Here is a 17170-nt window from a genome sequence, read left to right as displayed (position 1 = left end):
TGAGGTGATAGAAAGGCTATTGCACATGGGGGAGAATATAAATATATAAATATATATGAAATATTGCACTTGTTCCTTTTTCTTGGTCTTTGGTCTACTGGGAGCAGATTTGGTTGTAAAGTCTGATGGCAGCAGGGAGGAAGGACCTGTGATGCCTTTCTTTGGAGCATCGTGGGTGACGAAGCCTGTCACTGATGGAGCTTTCCAGGGCTCTTACAGTCTCGTGTAGGTGGTGGGAGACATTGTCCATGATGGAGACATTTCAGCTGTGAGCTTCTCTACTTCATTACAGTAACAGGAATAAACCCACCTTGTCAATAAAGTATGTCTTTATAATCCAATTAAACACATCTTATGTTTTTGCAGGTTATGGCCAATTCCTCCTACATTCACCACAGTTTGCAATCAGCCACCTCTGAGCCTGACACCACTGACAAACCCTTGTCTGCTGATTTTGCTGCACCTGTTGGGGAAGTTTAACTGATGAACAACCAACGCTGCAGTTGCACGGTTTCCCCCCGCTAGGTGGCGCTGTGCCCTGTGATGACGTCCCGTTTGCAGCCACCAAAAGCCCGATGAGGAGAGCTGTCTCTCGCCGGGTGCGGTGGCGCGCGCCTGTAATCCCGCTACCGGGAGGCTGAGGCTGGAGGATCGTTTGAGCTCAGGAGCTCTGAGCTGCAGCGGACTGTGCCGATCGGGTGTCCGCACTAAGCTCGGTATCGATATGGTGCTCCTGGGGGAGCCCGGGACCACCAGGTCGTCTAAGGAGGGGCGCACCGGCCCAGGTCGGAAACGGAGCAGGTCAAAGCCCCCGTGCTGCTCAGTAGTGGGATCGCGCCTGTGAATAGACGCTGTAGTGCAGCCTGAGTGAGACAGCGGGACCCAGTCTTTTTACTCTCTGCACATTTGTTTTTCATCTCTTGTCCTCATGAATGGAGTGAAAAAGCAACATGACAAGATTTAACAATGTCAGGAAACAAGACTGACAGATGTATGAAACAGTGACAGTTCAGGACCAGGACCTTTCTTAGTCAGTCTGGAAGGTTTCTACACTGTTTGTATCATCAGTTTGTATCTTACAGCCCTCCACTAAATAATCACAGCTTAAATAACCTTATTTATCTCCTCTGTACCAGACTGCAGCCAGTCAGTGAGCACATGAGGTGAAGATGTGTTGACGTTGATCTGAATGTCTTCATGATCTCAGGTGGAGAGTCCTCTCAGGGGAGCAGCAGGTTGTTGTGGCCGAGTGGTTAAGGCGATGGACTTGAAATCCATTGGGGTCTCCCCGCGCAGGTTCAAACCCTGCCAACAACGAGCTTTCTGATAGGGAGTGACTCTTTGGTGGAAAGTAGCTTCACTGAAGACAAAGTCACACTTTGTTTGTTGATGTAGACATTTCAGCTCCACAGACAGAGTTCATCTGCTTTGTGTTCCTGTGAGGCAGAAACTACCACAGTAGTTTCACTTTAAAGTGAAAATCAGTTTCTAATCAGGATAATAAAGATGTCCACCAGTTAAGTTCTTCCCGTAGAAAGAGGAGGTTTATCTTGAGTGGTCACACAGTATCACAGACTGAATCATAGGGTGAACACTGATGTGTCATGTCTGTAGGAGGATGTGTCTCAGTGGTAGAGACATGCTCTTCATGTCCGAGTCTCTGGATTCAGTCTCCATCGTCTGCATGTCTGAAGGTGAACGTTTGGATCAAACTGTAGTCAGTCACAGATCACAACTGCATGTGTACAAATGGTGTCCAAGTTACACTTTGTGTTTGTGTTGATATTCAGTACATCTGGAGGAAACTGATCACATCTGTATATTCAAAGCACAGTGTTTTTGTAATGATCTGCTGTTTTAAAGCATTAACAATAAGGATTAACCAAATAATAGAAGTATAAAAGCTAAATTATGCAACTCAGTGTGACATCGAAAAGGACGGGATGATGGTGAGGTATAGTTGAATAGTATTTCTAGGAGGGTTTCAATGGGGACGATTAGCGTCAAACGTATAATGAAAATGATATTTATTATTGCGACGACACTGCAGTTTATCTGAATGATGAAGTCTTAACAGTAAAAATCTACACGGAAATTCATGACAGATGACTTCAAATGGTCGAAAGGCTCTTCTATAAATATAAATGTCATTGTGATGATTTCTCATGCAGTTTGATTTGCTTTATAAAAGAGGACTTTAACTATAAAAAATTCAATTCTGCAGGAAAATTTCAGGTTGAAGATTTGAAAGGAAAAGTGTATAAAAGTCTACTAGAGCCTGAAAAAACACACTGTAAGGACTTAAAACACTTAAAACACCTGCCTTGTGACAAACAGCACACAGCTCATCTATCCATATTAAAATAAGATATAAGGGATATATCATATAAAACAACATCATCTTTGAGCACAGAGGATCCACAGATTTTTCCATCTAATTTTCATCCATTATCCACTTTGGAATGAGCTAACAGATATATTATGGCCCAGCCTCCACCTTCAGACTCTGAAAACCACCTCCATCCACAGACTTCACTAACAGACACCCACACCTCTTGATCTGGCCTTGCGGTCCGGTGACAATGGCTTCTACGCGTACCACATTGTCTTTGCATCCCAAACTGCCGGATGCTTGCAGCGAACTCTAGATCCTGAGATGTATTGTTTTATTTTTGCAGCTAGATCCTCCCTGAACTGTGATCCATGCAGTGCACCTTCACATCTAGCTACAACATGTTTCCTCACCGACTCCATCCCCTGCGCCTCAGCTCCAAATAAACCAAGCCCTGCCCTCTTCAATATGTCAGTTTCTCCACGCATGATCCTTCTGCGGCCGGGCTCATGCCATTCATTCTTGTCTTTATAATCCAACTAAACACTGTTTATGTTTGCAGCTTATGCCAAATTCCTCCTTCATTCACCACAGTTTGCAATCAGCCACCTCTGAGCCTGACACCACTGACAAACCCTTGTCTGCTGATTTTGCTGCACCTGTTGGGGAAGTTTAACTGATGAACCTCCAACGCTGCAGTTGCACGGTTTTCCCCCGCTAGGTGGCGCTGTGCCCTGTGATGACGTCCCGTTTGCAGCCACCAAAAGCCCGATGAGGAGAGCTGTCTCTCGCCGGGTGCGGTGGCGCGCGCCTGTAATCCCGCTACTGGGAGGCTGAGGCTGGAGGATCGTTTGAGCTCAGGAGCTCTGAGCTGCAGCGGACTGTGCAGATCGGGTGTCCGCACTAAGCTCGGTATCGATATGGTGCTCCTGGGGGAGCCCGGGACCACCAGGTCGTCTAAGGAGGGGCGCACCGACCCAGGTCGGAAACGGAGCAGGTCAAAGCCCCCGTGCTGCTCAGTAGTGGGATCGCGCCTGTGAATAGACGCTGTAGTGCAGCCTGAGTGAGACAGCGGGACCCAGTCTTTTTACTCTCTGCACACTTGTTTTTCATCTCTTGTCCACATGAATGGAGTGAAAAAGCAACATGACAAGATTTAACAATGTCAGGAAACAAGACTGACAGATGTATGAAACAGTGACAGTTCAGGACCAGGACCTTTCTTAGTCAGTCTGGAAGGTTTCTACACTGTTTGTATCATCAGTTTGTATCTTACAGCCCTCCACTAAATAATCACAGCTTAAATAACCTTATTTATCTCCTCTGTACCAGACTGCAGCCAGTCAGTGAGCACGTGAGGTGAAGATGTGTTGACGTTGATCTGAATGTCTTCATGATCTCAGGTGGAGAGTCCTCTCAGGGGAGCAGCAGGTTGTTGTGGCCGAGTGGTTAAGGCGATGGACTTGAAATCCATTGGGGTCTCCCCGCGCAGGTTCAAACCCTGCCAACAACGAGCTTTCTGATAGGGAGCGACTCTTTGGTGGAAAGTAGCTTCACTGAAGACAAAGTCACACATTGTTTATTGATGTAGACATTTCAGCTCCACAGACAGAGTTCATCTGCTTTGTGTTCATGTGAGGCAGAAACTACCACAGTAGTTTCACTTTAAAGTGAAAATCAGTTTCTAATCAGGATAATAAAGAGAACCAGTTAGGCTCTTACTGTAGAAAGAGGAGGTTTATCTTGAGTGGTCACACAGTATCACACCTGCAATATTTCCTAAGATTGAAAAAACATGTCCAACATACAACATCAGGCTACAGTTTGATCCAAACGTTCACCTTCAGACATGCAGACGATGGAGACTGAAGCCAGAGACTCGGACATGAAGAGCATGTCTCTACCACTGAGACACATCCTCCTACAGACATGGCACATCAGTGTTCACCCTATGATTCAATGTGATACTGTGTGACCACTTAAGATAAACCTCCTCTTTCTACAGGATTGAATTAAACTGATTTTCACTTTAAAGTGAAACTACTGTGGTAGTTTCTGCCTCACAGGAACACAAAGCAGATGAACTCTGTCTGTGGAGCTGAAATGTCTACATCAACAAACAAAGTGTGACTTTGTCTTCAGTGAAGCTACTTTCCACCAGAGTCACTCCCTATCAGAAAGCTCGTTGTTGGCAGGGTTTGAACCTGCGTGGGGAGACCCCAATGGATTTCAAGTCCATCGCCTTAACCACTCGGCCACAACAACCTGCTGCTCCGCTGAGAGGACTCTCCACCTGAGATCATGAAGACATTCAGATCAACGTCAACACATCTTCACCTCACGTGCTCACTGACTGGCTGCAGTCTGGTACAGAGGAGATAAATAAGGTTATTTAAGCTGTGATTATTTTGTGGAGGGCTGTAAGATACAAAGTGATGATACAAACAGTGTAGAAACCTTCCAGACTGACTAAGAAAGGTCCTGGAAATGTGAACACAGTTGTTGCAAACTCCAGCAAAGTTCCACCAACAGAACCTGTATTTATATTTCGTAGCTCTGCAGGGAAACAAGTTCATCTGGATGCAGAAGCTCAAACAACTTTTCTGAGCCTGCAGAGACTTTTTAGTCTCGTCTGTTATAAAGCTGGCCGAGCTTCTGGCTGGAAGGTCACTGGTTTGCTGTTCAGATCGTCAGGAGAAATGTGGACAGAAGACCACTGAGGCCTCAACCCCCTCCTGCTGTACTGAGCAGCGTTCACGAGTCAGAGTGTGTGAGACAGAGCATAAAGATGATGAAGATGTGTCTGTCGTGTGTGTGTGTGTGTGTGTGTGTGTGTGTGTGTGTGTGTTTCCATCCATCCATCAGTGGTGTGACTGGTGCTCATTGCTCCTGTCCTCCAGGTGGAGGCGCTGTATGACAAAGAGACGCAGCAGCAGCAGCTTGGTGAAGGTTTTTCCTGGACAGCAGAAGATGAAGGAGCAGCGATGAAGCTGCTGTGACTCATAAGAGCTTGTTGTGGTCTCGGCTGTTTGTTGAACAGTGTGCAGAGAGTAAAAAGACTGGGTCCCGCTGTCTCACTCAGGCTGCACTACAGCGTCTATTCACAGGCGCGATCCCACTACTGAGCAGCACGGGGGCTTTGACCTGCTCCGTTCCCGACCTGGGTCGGTGCGCCCCTCCTTAGACGACCTGGTGGTCCCGGGCTCCCCCAGGAGCACCATATCGATACCGAGCTTAGTGCGGACACCCGATCGGCACAGTCCGCTGCAGCTCAGAGCTCCTGAGCTCAAACGATCCTCCAGCCTCAGCCTCCCGGTAGCGGGATTACAGGCGCGCGCCACCGCACCCGGCGAGAGACAGCTCTCCTCATCGGACTTTTGGTGGCTGCAAACGGGACGTCATCACAGGGCACAGCGCCACCTAGCGGGGGAAAACCGTGCAACTGCAGCGTTGGAGGTTCATCAGTTAAACTTCCCCAACAGGTGCAGCAAAATCAGCAGAAGGGAAACAGAAATGGGTTTTAAGGACAGTTTGTAGAGCACACACAGCCTCACACAGGGATCAGTGTGAGTGAGATCACCTGTGTGACCTTCTATATAAATGATATCATCTTTTTATAAAATGATGCATTATTATTGATTAAACTATAGCAGACAGTATAATAAGTAGTTGAAGGTTTCCTGCATAACAAGAAGCTTTGCTTTTTATACTTTTTACTTCACTAATGTACTTTAACTGAGGTCCTAATATGGATGCAGGACTTTTACACTGTGATAACATTACTTGAAGTAATGCATGTGAAGATATTTTTCAATCTTCACCAATATTATTAATGTCATGAGGGTTCCTCTTCTTAGTTTTCTTCAGGTCTTGTTCACTCTGAAAACAAAATGTTCCTCACAGATCCTTTTGTTAAATCTCTGGTCCTCTCTTCCTCAGATTTGGGAGGTTTCTGTGAAGCACCAAGCACTGAAGGACAGGGAGGAGTCACACAGATGCTCATGGCATTTTAAAAAATAACCTTCTTACTGTAATTTATAATGGACACAGCTTAACTTCAGTTTATACTGAGAACAGATTAATCTGAATTCATTCCTTTCTTCAAAAGTCTTTGGGTTAGAAAAGCTGCTGCAGAGTGATTCAATAAAAAGCTGAGCTGGAGTTTAACCTTGAAATGCAGAAAAGAAATGTTCGGTGAGAATCATATCAGTTGTCCTCGATCAATATTCACATCTAATCTGCTTTTTTTTTAAAATCAATATGTCCTGTTTTTACATATTTTGTGCCATGTTCACCTTCAGACACGACGGGTGAGGATGCTTTTGAAGCTGTGCCAGATGCAGTTGGCATGATGGGAGTTAAATGGGATGAGCTGTGTTGAGGTACGACGGATGGAGCTCCAGCTGGGACAGGCGAGTGCAAAGGAATGGCCTCTACGGTGTCCGCCGAGGGTCAAGAAAGTGGAGGTAAGGCTGTTAATTGGAGCACCAGGGCTCTAGCACAGACTATTTAAAGCTTCCCTCTCTGATGCTGATGCTGGTGCTGGTGCGGGGGGGGGCAGGGGGGTGCAGGGGCAGGGCATTTTTAGTGGATCTCACTGATCACCTGAACACACTGAACAAGAGCCTACAAGGCAAAGACCGGCTTGTACCACAACTAATAAATGAAAGCCCACTAATGGAAAGGCTGTTTTTTTTTTCTTGAATCATATTCAGTTATCAAGCAGAATTTACCTACATTTGATTGATTTTGCCAACTTTAATCCATCAGAGGTGAGGTGATATACATCATCTCTAGTGGATTAAAGTTAGCAATATAGCTCACTTCTAGTGAGTGGCCCAGCCCTTTGTATGTTTTTCTGTATGTGGCCCTCAGTGAAAAAAGTTTGGACACCCCTGATGTAGACATTTCAGCTCCACAGACAGAGTTCATCTGCTTTGTGTTCATGTGAGGCAGAAATCTTTTAGTGGGGCAAAAACTGCCTCATATTTAGAGTGAAAATCAATCTCGTTTTCCACTTTATAATAAAGACGTACACCAGTTAGGCTCTTACTGTAGAAAGAGGAGGTTTATCTTGGGTGGTCACACAGTATCACACCTGGAATATTTCCTCAGACTGAATCATAGGGTGAACACTGATGTGTCATGTCTGTAGGAGGATGTGTCTCAGTGGTAGAGACATGCTCTTCATGTCCAAGTCTCTGGCTTCAGTCTCCATCGTCTGCATGTCTGAAGGTGAACGTTTGGATCAAACTGTAGCCTGATGTTGTATGTTGGACATTTTTTTTCAAACTAGGAAATATTGCAGGTGTGATACTGTGTGACCACTCAAGATGAACCAGTAAGAGCCTAACTGGTTCTCTTTATTATCCTGATTAGAAACTGATTTTCACTTTAAAGTGAAACTACTGTGGTAGTTTCTGCCTCACATGAACACAAAGCAGATGAACTCTGTCTGTGGAGCTGAAATGTCTACATCAATAAACAAAGTGTGACTTTGTCTTCAGTGAAGCTACTTTCCACCAAAGAGTCACTCCCTATCAGAAAGCTCGTTGTTGGCAGGGTTTGAACCTGCGCGGGGAGACCCCAATGGATTTCAAGTCCATCGCCTTAACCACTCGGCCACAACAACCTGCTGCTCCCCTGAGAGGACTCTCCACCTGAGATCATGAAGACATTCAGATCAACGTCAACACATCTTCACCTCACGTGCTCACTGACTGGCTGCAGTCTGGTACAGAGGAGATAAATAAGGTTATTTAAGCTGTGATTATTTAGTGGAGGGCTGTAAGATACAAAGTGATGATACAAACAGTGTAGAAACCTTCCAGACTGACTAAGAAAGGTCCTGGTCCTGAACTGTCACTGTTTCATACATCTGTCAGTCTTGTTTCGTGACATTGTTAAATCTTGTCATGTTGCTTTTTCACTCCATTCATGTGGACAAGAGATGAAAAACAAGTGTGCAGAGAGTAAAAAGACTGGGTCCCGCTGTCTCACTCAGGCTGCACTACAGCGTCTATTCACAGGCGCGATCCCACTACTGAGCAGCACGGGGGCTTTGACCTGCTCCGTTTCCGACCTGGGTCGGTGCGCCCCTCCTTAGACGACCTGGTGGTCCCGGGCTCCCCCAGGAGCACCATATCGATACCGAGCTTAGTGCGGACACCCGATCGGCACAGTCCGCTGCAGCTCAGAGCTCCTGAGCTCAAACGATCCTCCAGCCTCAGCCTCCCAGTAGCGGGATTACAGGCGCGCGCCACCGCACCCGGCGAGAGACAGCTCTCCTCATCGGGCTTTTGGTGGCTGCAAACGGGACGTCATCACAGGGTACAGCGCCACCTAGCGGGGGAAAACGTGCAACTGCAGCGTTGGAGGTTCGTCAGTTAAACTTCCCCAACAGGTGCAGCAAAATCAGCAGACAAGGGTTTGTCAGTGGTGTCAGGCTCAGAGGTGGCTGATTGCAAACTGTGGTGAATGTAGGAGGAATTTGGCATAAGCTGCAAAAACATAAGATGTGTTTAATTGGATTATAAAGACATACTTTATTGACAAGGTGGGTTTATTCCTGTTACTGTAATGAAGTAGAGAAGCTCACAGCTGAAATGTCTCCATCTGGTAGTTCAACAGGTTCAGTCCTCGTCTGTAACGTGCTGATGTGAGCGCGCTGCTGAAAACGACAATCTCACCGGCTGCATCATAACTGTCAACATGAGTCCATTTAGAGAAGACTTGGTCATCATGGCTGATATTCAATGAATGGATCGTGACAATAAGCTCCCCCCCACCCATTAATCTGTTTTCGTTGCTGTGATCTGTGATATTTTTCCTTTTTGATATTTTTGATGTGTTGATTTATTCATATTATTATTCATCTGTTGTGTCAAAACACTTCATTTATTAAGGCTTATTATTAGAGGTTTTTGCTGAAAACAGCTGAAATAAAAAGGCACAAAGTGTGAGGACGGAGGATCCAGATATTTTTCCATTTGTTTTTCATCACTTGTCCACATGAATGGAGTGAAAAAGCAACATGACAAGATTTAACAATGTCAGGAAACAAGACTGACAGATGTATGAAACAGTGACAGTTCAGGACCAGGACCTTTCTTAGTCAGTCTGGAAGGTTTCTACACTGTTTGTATCATCACTTTGTATCTTACAGCCCTCCACAAAATAATCACAGCTTAAATAACCTTATTTATCTCCTCTGTACCAGACTGCAGCCAGTCAGTGAGCACGTGAGGTGAAGATGTGTTGACGTTGATCTGAATGTCTTCATGATCTCAGGTGGAGAGTCCTCTGAGGGGAGCAGCAGGTTGTTGTGGCCGAGTGGTTAAGGCGATGGACTTGAAATCCATTGGGGTCTCCCCGCGCAGGTTCAAACCCTGCCAACAACGAGCTTTCTGATAGGGAGTGACTCTTTGGTGGAAAGTAGCTTCACTGGAGACAAAGTCACACTTTGTTTGTTGATGTAGACATTTCAGCTCCACAGACAGAGTTCATCTGCTTTGTGTTCATGTGAGGCAGAAACTACCACAGTAGTTTCACTTTAAAGTGAAAATCAGTTTCTAATCAGGATAATAAAGAGAACCAGTTAGGCTCTTCCCGTAGAAAGAGGAGGTTTATCTTGAGTGGTCACACAGTATCACAGACTGAATCATAGGGTGAACACTGATGTGTCATGTCTGTAGGAGGATGTGTCTCAGTGGTAGAGACATGCTCTTCATGTCCGAGTCTCTGGATTCAGTCTCCATCGTCTGCATGTCTGAAGGTGAACGTTTGGATCAAACTGTAGTCAGTCACAGATCACAACTGCATGTGTACAAATGGTGTCCAAGTTACACTTTGTGTTTGTGTTGATATTCAGTACATCTGGAGGAAACTGATCACATCTGTATATTCAAAGCACAGTGTTTTGTAATGATCTGCTGTTTTAAAGCATTAACAATAAGGATGAACCAAATAATAGAAGTATAAAAGCTAAATTATGCAACTCAGTGTGACATCGAAAAGGACGGGATGATGGTGAGGTATAGTTGAATAGTATTTAGAGGGTTTCAATGGGGACGATTAGCGTCAAACGTATAATGAAAATGATATTTATTATTGCGACGACACTGCAGTTTATCTGAATGATGAAGTCTTAACAGTAAAAATCTACACGGAAATTCATGACAGATGACTTCAAATGGTCGAAAGACTCTTCTATAAATATAAATGTCATTGTGATAATTTCTCATGCAGTTTGATTTGCTTTATAAAAGAGGACTTTAACTATAAAAAATTCAATTCTGCAGGAAAATTTCAGGTTGAAGATTTGGAAGGAAAAGTGTATAAAAGTCTACTAGAGCCTGAAAAAACACACTGTAAGGACTTAAAACACTTAAAACACCTGCCTTGTGACAAACAGCACACAGATATAAGATAGAAGGGATATATCATATAAAACAACATCATCTTTGAGCACAGAGGATCCACAGATTTTTCCATCTAATTTTCATCCATTATCCACTTTGGGATGAGCTAACAGATATATTATGGCCCAGCCTCCACCTTCAGACTCTGAAAACCACCTCCATCCACAGACTTCACTAACAGACACCCACACCTCTTGATCTGGCCTTGCGGTTCGGTGACAATGTCTTCTACGCGTACCACATTGTCTTTGCATCCCAAGCTGCCGGATGCTTGCAGCGATTCAACCAAGGCACATGCTGGGGAACTCTAGATCCTGAGATGTATTATTCTATTTTTGCAGCTAGATCCTCCCTGAACTGTGATCCATGCAGTGCACCTTCACATCTAGCTACAACATGTTTCCTCACCGACTCCATCCCCTGCGCCTCAGCTCCAAATAAACCAAGCCCTGCCCTCTTCAATATGTCAGTTTCTCCACGCATGATCCTTCTGCGGCCGGGCTCATGCCATTCATTCTTGTCTTTATAATCCAACTAAACACTGTTTATGTTTGCAGCTTATGCCAAATTCCTCCTTCATTCACCACAGTTTGCAATCAGCCACCTCTGAGCCTGACACCACTGACAAACCCTTGTCTGCTGATTTTGCTGCACCTGTTGGGGAAGTTTAACTGATGAACCTCCAACGCTGCAGTTGCACGGTTTTCCCCCGCTAGGTGGCGCTGTGCCCTGTGATGACGTCCCGTTTGCAGCCACCAAAAGCCCGATGAGGAGAGCTGTCTCTCGCCGGGTGCGGTGGCGCGCGCCTGTAATCCCGCTACCGGGAGGCTGAGGCTGGAGGATCGTTTGAGCTCAGGAGCTCTGAGCTGCAGCGGACTGTGCCGATCGGGTGTCCGCACTAAGCTCGGTATCGATATGGTGCTCCTGGGGGAGCCCGGGACCACCAGGTCGTCTAAGGAGGGGCGCACCGACCCAGGTCGGAAACGGAGCAGGTCAAAGCCCCCGTGCTGCTCAGTAGTGGGATCGCGCCTGTGAATAGACGCTGTAGTGCAGCCTGAGTGAGACAGCGGGACCCGGTCTTTTTACTCTCTGCACATTTGTTTTTCATCTCTTGTCCTCATGAATGGAGTGAAAAAGCAACATGACAAGATTTAACAATGTCAGGAAACAAGACTGACAGATGTATGAAACAGTGACAGTTCAGGACCAGGACCTTTCTTAGTCAGTCTGGAAGGTTTCTACACTGTTTGTATCATCAGTTTGTATCTTACAGCCCTCCACTAAATAATCACAGCTTAAATAACCTTATTTATCTCCTCTGTACCAGACTGCAGCCAGTCAGTGAGCACGTGAGGTGAAGATGTGTTGACGTTGATCTGAATGTCTTCATGATCTCAGGTGGAGAGTCCTCTCAGGGGAGCAGCAGGTTGTTGTGGCCGAGTGGTTAAGGCGATGGACTAGAAATCCATTGGGGTCTCCCCGCGCAGGTTCAAACCCTGCCAACAACGAGCTTTCTGATAGGGAGTGACTCTTTGGTGGAAAGTAGCTTCACTGAAGACAAAGTCACACTTTGTTTGTTGATGTAGACATTTCAGCTCCACAGACAGAGTTCATCTGCTTTGTGTTCCTGTGAGGCAGAAACTACCACAGTAGTTTCACTTTAAAGTGAAAATCAGTTTCTAATCAGTTTAATTCAATCCTGTAGAAAGAGGAGGTTTATCTTGGGTGGTCACACAGTATCACACCTGGAATATTTCCTCAGACTGAATCATAGGGTGAACACTGATGTGTCATGTCTGTAGGAGGATGTGTCTCAGTGGTAGAGACATGCTCTTCATGTCCAAGTCTCTGGCTTCAGTCTCCATCGTCTGCATGTCTGAAGGTGAACATTTGGATCAAACTGTAGCCTGATGTCGTATGTTGGACATGTTTTTTCAATCTTAGGAAATATTGCAGGTGTGATACTGTGTGACCACTCAAGATAAACCTCCTCTTTCTACAGTAAGAGCCTAACTGGTGTACGTCTTTATCATAAAGTGGAAAACAAGATTGATTTTCACTTTAAAGTGACACTATTGTGGTAGTTTCTGCCTGACATGAACACAAAGCAGATGAACTCTGTCTGTGGAGCTGAAATGTCTACATCAATAAACAAAGTGTGACTTTGTCTTCAGTGAAGCTACTTTCCACCAAAGAGTCGCTCCCTATCAGAAAGCTCGTTGTTGGCAGGGTTTGAACCTGCGCGGGGAGACCCCAATGGATTTCAAGTCCATCGCCTTAACCACTCGGCCACAACAACCTGCTGCTCCCCTGAGAGGACTCTCCACCTGAGATCATGAAGACATTCAGATCAACGTCAACACATCTTCACCTCACGTGCTCACTGACATCTTCATGTCTGAAGGTGAACATGGCACAAAATATGTAAAAACAGGACATATTGATTTAAAAAATAAATCAGATTAGATGTGAATATTGATCGAGGACAACTGATATGATTCTCACCGAACATTTCTTTTCTGCATTTCAAGGTTAAACTCCAGCTCAGCTTTTTATTGAATCACTCTGCAGCAGCTTTTATGTTATGAAGTTATGAAGAAAGGAATGAATTCAGATTAATCTGTTCTCAGTATAAACTGAAGTTAAGCTGTGTCCATTATAAATTACAGTAAGAAGGTTATTTTTTTAAATGCCATGAGCATCTATGTGACTCCTCCCTGTCCTTCAGTGCTTGGTGCTTCACAGAAACCTCCCAAATCTGAGGAAGAGAGGACCAGAGATTTAACAAAAGGATCTGTGAGGAACATTTTGTTTTCAGAGTGAACAAGACCTGAAGAAAACTAAGAAGAGGAACCCTCATGACATTAATAATATTGGTGAAGATTGAAAAATATCTTCACATGCATTACTTCAAGTAATGTTATCACAGTGTAAAAGTCCTGCATCCATATTAGGACCTCAGTTAAAGTACATTAGTGAAGTAAAAAGTATAAAAAGCAAAGCTTCTTGTTATGCAGGAAACCTTCAACTACTTATTATACTGTCTGCTATAGTTTAATCGATAATAATGCACCATTTTATAAAAAGATGATATCATTTATATAGAAGGTCACACAGGTGATCTCACTCACACTGATCCCTGTGTGAGGCTGTGTGTGCTCTACAAACTGTCCTTAAAACCCATTTCTGTTTCCCTTCTGCTGATTTTGCTGCACCTGTTGGGGAAGTTTAACTGATGAACCTCCAACGCTGCAGTTGCACGGTTTCCCCCCGCTAGGTGGCGCTGTGCCCTGTGATGACGTCCCGTTTGCAGCCACCAAAAGTCCGATGAGGAGAGCTGTCTCTCGCCGGGTGCGGTGGCGCGCGCCTGTAATCCCGCTACCGGGAGGCTGAGGCTGGAGGATCGTTTGAGCTCAGGAGCTCTGAGCTGCAGCGGACTGTGCCGATCGGGTGTCCGCACTAAGCTCGGTATCGATATGGTGCTCCTGGGGGAGCCCGGGACCACCAGGTCGTCTAAGGAGGGGCGCACCGACCCAGGTCGGAAACGGAGCAGGTCAAAGCCCCCGTGCTGCTCAGTAGTGGGATCGCGCCTGTGAATAGACGCTGTAGTGCAGCCTGAGTGAGACAGCGGGACCCAGTCTTTTTACTCTCTGCACACTGTTCAACAAACAGCCGAGACCACAACAAGCTCTTTATGAGTCACAGCAGCTTCATCGCTGCTCCTTCATCTTCTGCTGTCCAGGAAAAACCTTCACCAAACTGCTGCTGCTGCTGCTGCTGCGTCTCTTCGTCCTACAGCGCCCCCACCTGGAGGACAGGAGCAATGAGCACCAGCCAGTGCAGCTCCACAGACACAGAAAACTAACAGGATTTCATTTGGACAACTCAAACAACCAAATAAACAAAATATTATTCTGAGATGTTTGCACCCTACTCGAGTCGACCTTTACCCGCTACATTTCTCATTTACACTGTATTTATTTGACAGCTATGGGTTACGAGTTATTTTGAAGACACACAAACTAGGCCTACAGCATAACTATGATGAATGATATAAACAGATGATTCAACAGTAAGAACTTGGGTATTGATTTAGAAAAAAGAACATTTCATATAGCATAATGGCATTATTCAGATATTCAGGATCACCTGAACACTTTCACCTGTCGGTGAACAACCCGATCTGCTCGATTTCATTGGTCAGCGCAGCGCCAGCTGTGCTCTCATTGGTCGGACCACCTGTCACTCACACGGTTGCCGGGGTCATGTCAGTCCAGCGGACGGTGGTGTCGTCTCAGGTCACTCTGCTCCGTATCTGACAGTCACACCGCAATAATGGCGACGCGTCTTCTCCTCCGAGCCTGTTCAACCACCCTGCAGCTGAGGAGCAGTGTGGCGGCCAGACCGGTGCTCCGCGCCATGGGGACACTGAAGGGTAGGAGTCTGTGTTTATAACCGGGGAAACAGACGCTTCATGTCGGTAACAGCTCAGCTGACAGCGGCCACAACTTCACATGTAGGAGTTAAAGTTGAGGGAGCTGGACTGGATAGTCCGCTAGTTTTGTAGTGATGTTTTCAGTTCGTTGCGCAGTTAGGTGGCTACAACAGCTAGCTACCACTGGTGAGTTATCATACAGAGAGGATGAAGTTTAATAACTTTTAATTTTGATACTTATTTACTCGCAGCGATGAAATATCTTGTTTGTGGCCTCTTGTTATGTGCTGATAGCTGAATGTGACTCCAGCGCTTGAATCAAATAATGAAGGTCATTTGACTGGTGTGAAGGCCTTTGACAGACCCACCTCCTCTGGCAGCCTGTGTTGGTTTGATGCCAGTGCCCTGATAAGGGGCAGGAGCAGGTTGGCGTGGGTGGTGTCGAGTGGCGACGTGCAGCTCCACTGGTATACATGTAGACCGAGAGCCCTGCTGCTGTGTGCATGATGTCCACAAGCTGCTCACAAATCTTTGAAGGTGGTTTCAACTTTGAAGATGGATCATTTTCAATGAGTGTCTGCCTTAAATGTTTCCAGGAATACCAACAGATGAAGAGCAGGCCACTGGGCTGGAGCGGCGCGCCCTGCAGGCCTTCAAACATGGAAAGGTAGGCTACCAGGCACACAATGTGCTTTACTGACCTCTTACGTGCATTCATTTTCTTTAAATTCACATTACAGGATCCCTACAGTATTCTGAAGCCCAAAGAATATGCTGGTACCAAAGAGGACCCTCACATTGTGCCATGCACTGGAACCAGGAGGCTGGTGGGCTGTATTTGTAAGTGATGCACACTAAGAGATAACTCTTAGTATTTTAAAACCTGGGCCCTACTTTTACATATTGTTGGTTCAAAATGAAATTTTGGAATTGGTCCAGTATATCACCAATCTTTTGAGGCAACCTTGCACGCCAAATTACATCCACTTTTTTAAAAAACGGAAGGGCTCAGATTGTTATTCGAAGTGTCTGACAACATTATGGAATGGATCCACTGAAATCCATTGACAAAAACAGTAATTTTATCTGGCAAAACACAGGGGTTGCTGGTCTAGTTGCTGTGACCTTGGTGTTTTACCACATTAAACCAGATATGCAGTAACTCTTAAAAATACCAGAGTCACATAGTGACACAAACAAACTATCCAGTCGAGGCAGTGATAGACCAGTAACACCCCCGTGCTCTGTGAGGTAAAATTAATGTTTTTGCCGATGTAGTCTGGTGGTCTGTGATAACAACTGTTTCTGGTTAAACACAAAGGACATTACAGGTCTGTCTCTGAAGGGATCCCTTCTGTAATGTCACACACTTCGAATAATAATCAGAATCTGTCAGTGGCATAAACAAGCACCTTTAGTGGACTTTGACAGGCAAGCCCTGAGGATTTACATTACAGCCATTGTGGTCGGTTTATGACTGCCAGCTGAGGTGATCTACTGGAACAATTTCAAAACTTTTTGTACCTGCCGGTCATTTCAGATCCAAAATATGTAAAAACAGCACCCAGGTTTAATAACACTGGAGTTATTCCTTAAAGCCCAGCAGTCCGTATGAATGTGTACATTACAAACCAGGTGAACTATAATATAATTCTCTGCAGGTGAGGAAGACAAGACTGCTATTGTGTGGTTCTGGATTTATGAGGGACAGGCCCAGCGCTGTCCTTCCTGTGGTTCCCACTATAAGGGGGTCCACTGTGAGCTGCCCCATTGAAACTAAATTTAACACAAGCTCTGTACAAACAGACGTCCATATTTGCCTCCTTCGTGGCCATATACTGCAATGTATGCATATCATTTAACATGTACAGTTTATCATTAAAATGTAAGCCTGAACTGCCTTGATAGAAGTCTTTTGTCAGGTTAAAGTTAAACAATACAATGAAACACCTTAATTTCAGTCATGTTTGTGCTCGACTTGTG

General features: G+C 45.4%; 1 protein-coding gene and 7 non-coding genes across 8 annotated transcripts; 5 read left to right on the top strand and 3 right to left on the bottom strand.

Moving 5' to 3' along the window:
• The first annotated feature begins 1235 nt into the window (after positions 1 to 1235).
• trnas-uga (transfer RNA serine (anticodon UGA)) lies at positions 1236 to 1317 on the top strand. The gene has a single exon. It is a non-coding gene; the product is annotated as a tRNA-Ser (tRNA).
• Positions 1318 to 3763: 2446 nt separating this feature from the next.
• On the top strand, positions 3764 to 3845 carry trnas-uga (transfer RNA serine (anticodon UGA)). Its single transcript has one exon. It is a non-coding gene; the product is annotated as a tRNA-Ser (tRNA).
• Positions 3846 to 4515: 670 nt separating this feature from the next.
• trnas-uga (transfer RNA serine (anticodon UGA)) lies at positions 4516 to 4597 on the bottom strand. Its single transcript has one exon. It is a non-coding gene; the product is annotated as a tRNA-Ser (tRNA).
• Positions 4598 to 7882: 3285 nt separating this feature from the next.
• trnas-uga (transfer RNA serine (anticodon UGA)) lies at positions 7883 to 7964 on the bottom strand. The gene has a single exon. It is a non-coding gene; the product is annotated as a tRNA-Ser (tRNA).
• Positions 7965 to 9650: 1686 nt separating this feature from the next.
• Positions 9651 to 9732, top strand: trnas-uga (transfer RNA serine (anticodon UGA)). The gene has a single exon. It is a non-coding gene; the product is annotated as a tRNA-Ser (tRNA).
• Positions 9733 to 12178: 2446 nt separating this feature from the next.
• trnas-aga (transfer RNA serine (anticodon AGA)) lies at positions 12179 to 12260 on the top strand. Its single transcript has one exon. It is a non-coding gene; the product is annotated as a tRNA-Ser (tRNA).
• A 709-nt stretch (positions 12261 to 12969) lies between these two features.
• On the bottom strand, positions 12970 to 13051 carry trnas-uga (transfer RNA serine (anticodon UGA)). The gene has a single exon. It is a non-coding gene; the product is annotated as a tRNA-Ser (tRNA).
• A 1953-nt stretch (positions 13052 to 15004) lies between these two features.
• Positions 15005 to 17083, top strand: cox5b2 (cytochrome c oxidase subunit 5B2). Its single transcript, XM_070841517.1, has 4 exons — positions 15005 to 15187; positions 15784 to 15854; positions 15928 to 16027; positions 16849 to 17083. The coding sequence occupies exons 1-4, from the start codon at positions 15088 to 15090 to the stop codon at positions 16959 to 16961; spliced, it is 384 nt and encodes a 127-aa protein (XP_070697618.1). The 5' UTR covers positions 15005 to 15087; the 3' UTR covers positions 16962 to 17083.
• Positions 17084 to 17170: the final 87 nt, after the last annotated feature.

The sequence above is a fragment of the Pempheris klunzingeri genome, chromosome 12 (assembly GCF_042242105.1).
Source record: "Pempheris klunzingeri isolate RE-2024b chromosome 12, fPemKlu1.hap1, whole genome shotgun sequence".
Lineage (NCBI taxonomy): Eukaryota > Metazoa > Chordata > Actinopteri > Acropomatiformes > Pempheridae > Pempheris > Pempheris klunzingeri.
This window is presented reverse-complemented; position numbering and strand designations above follow the sequence as displayed.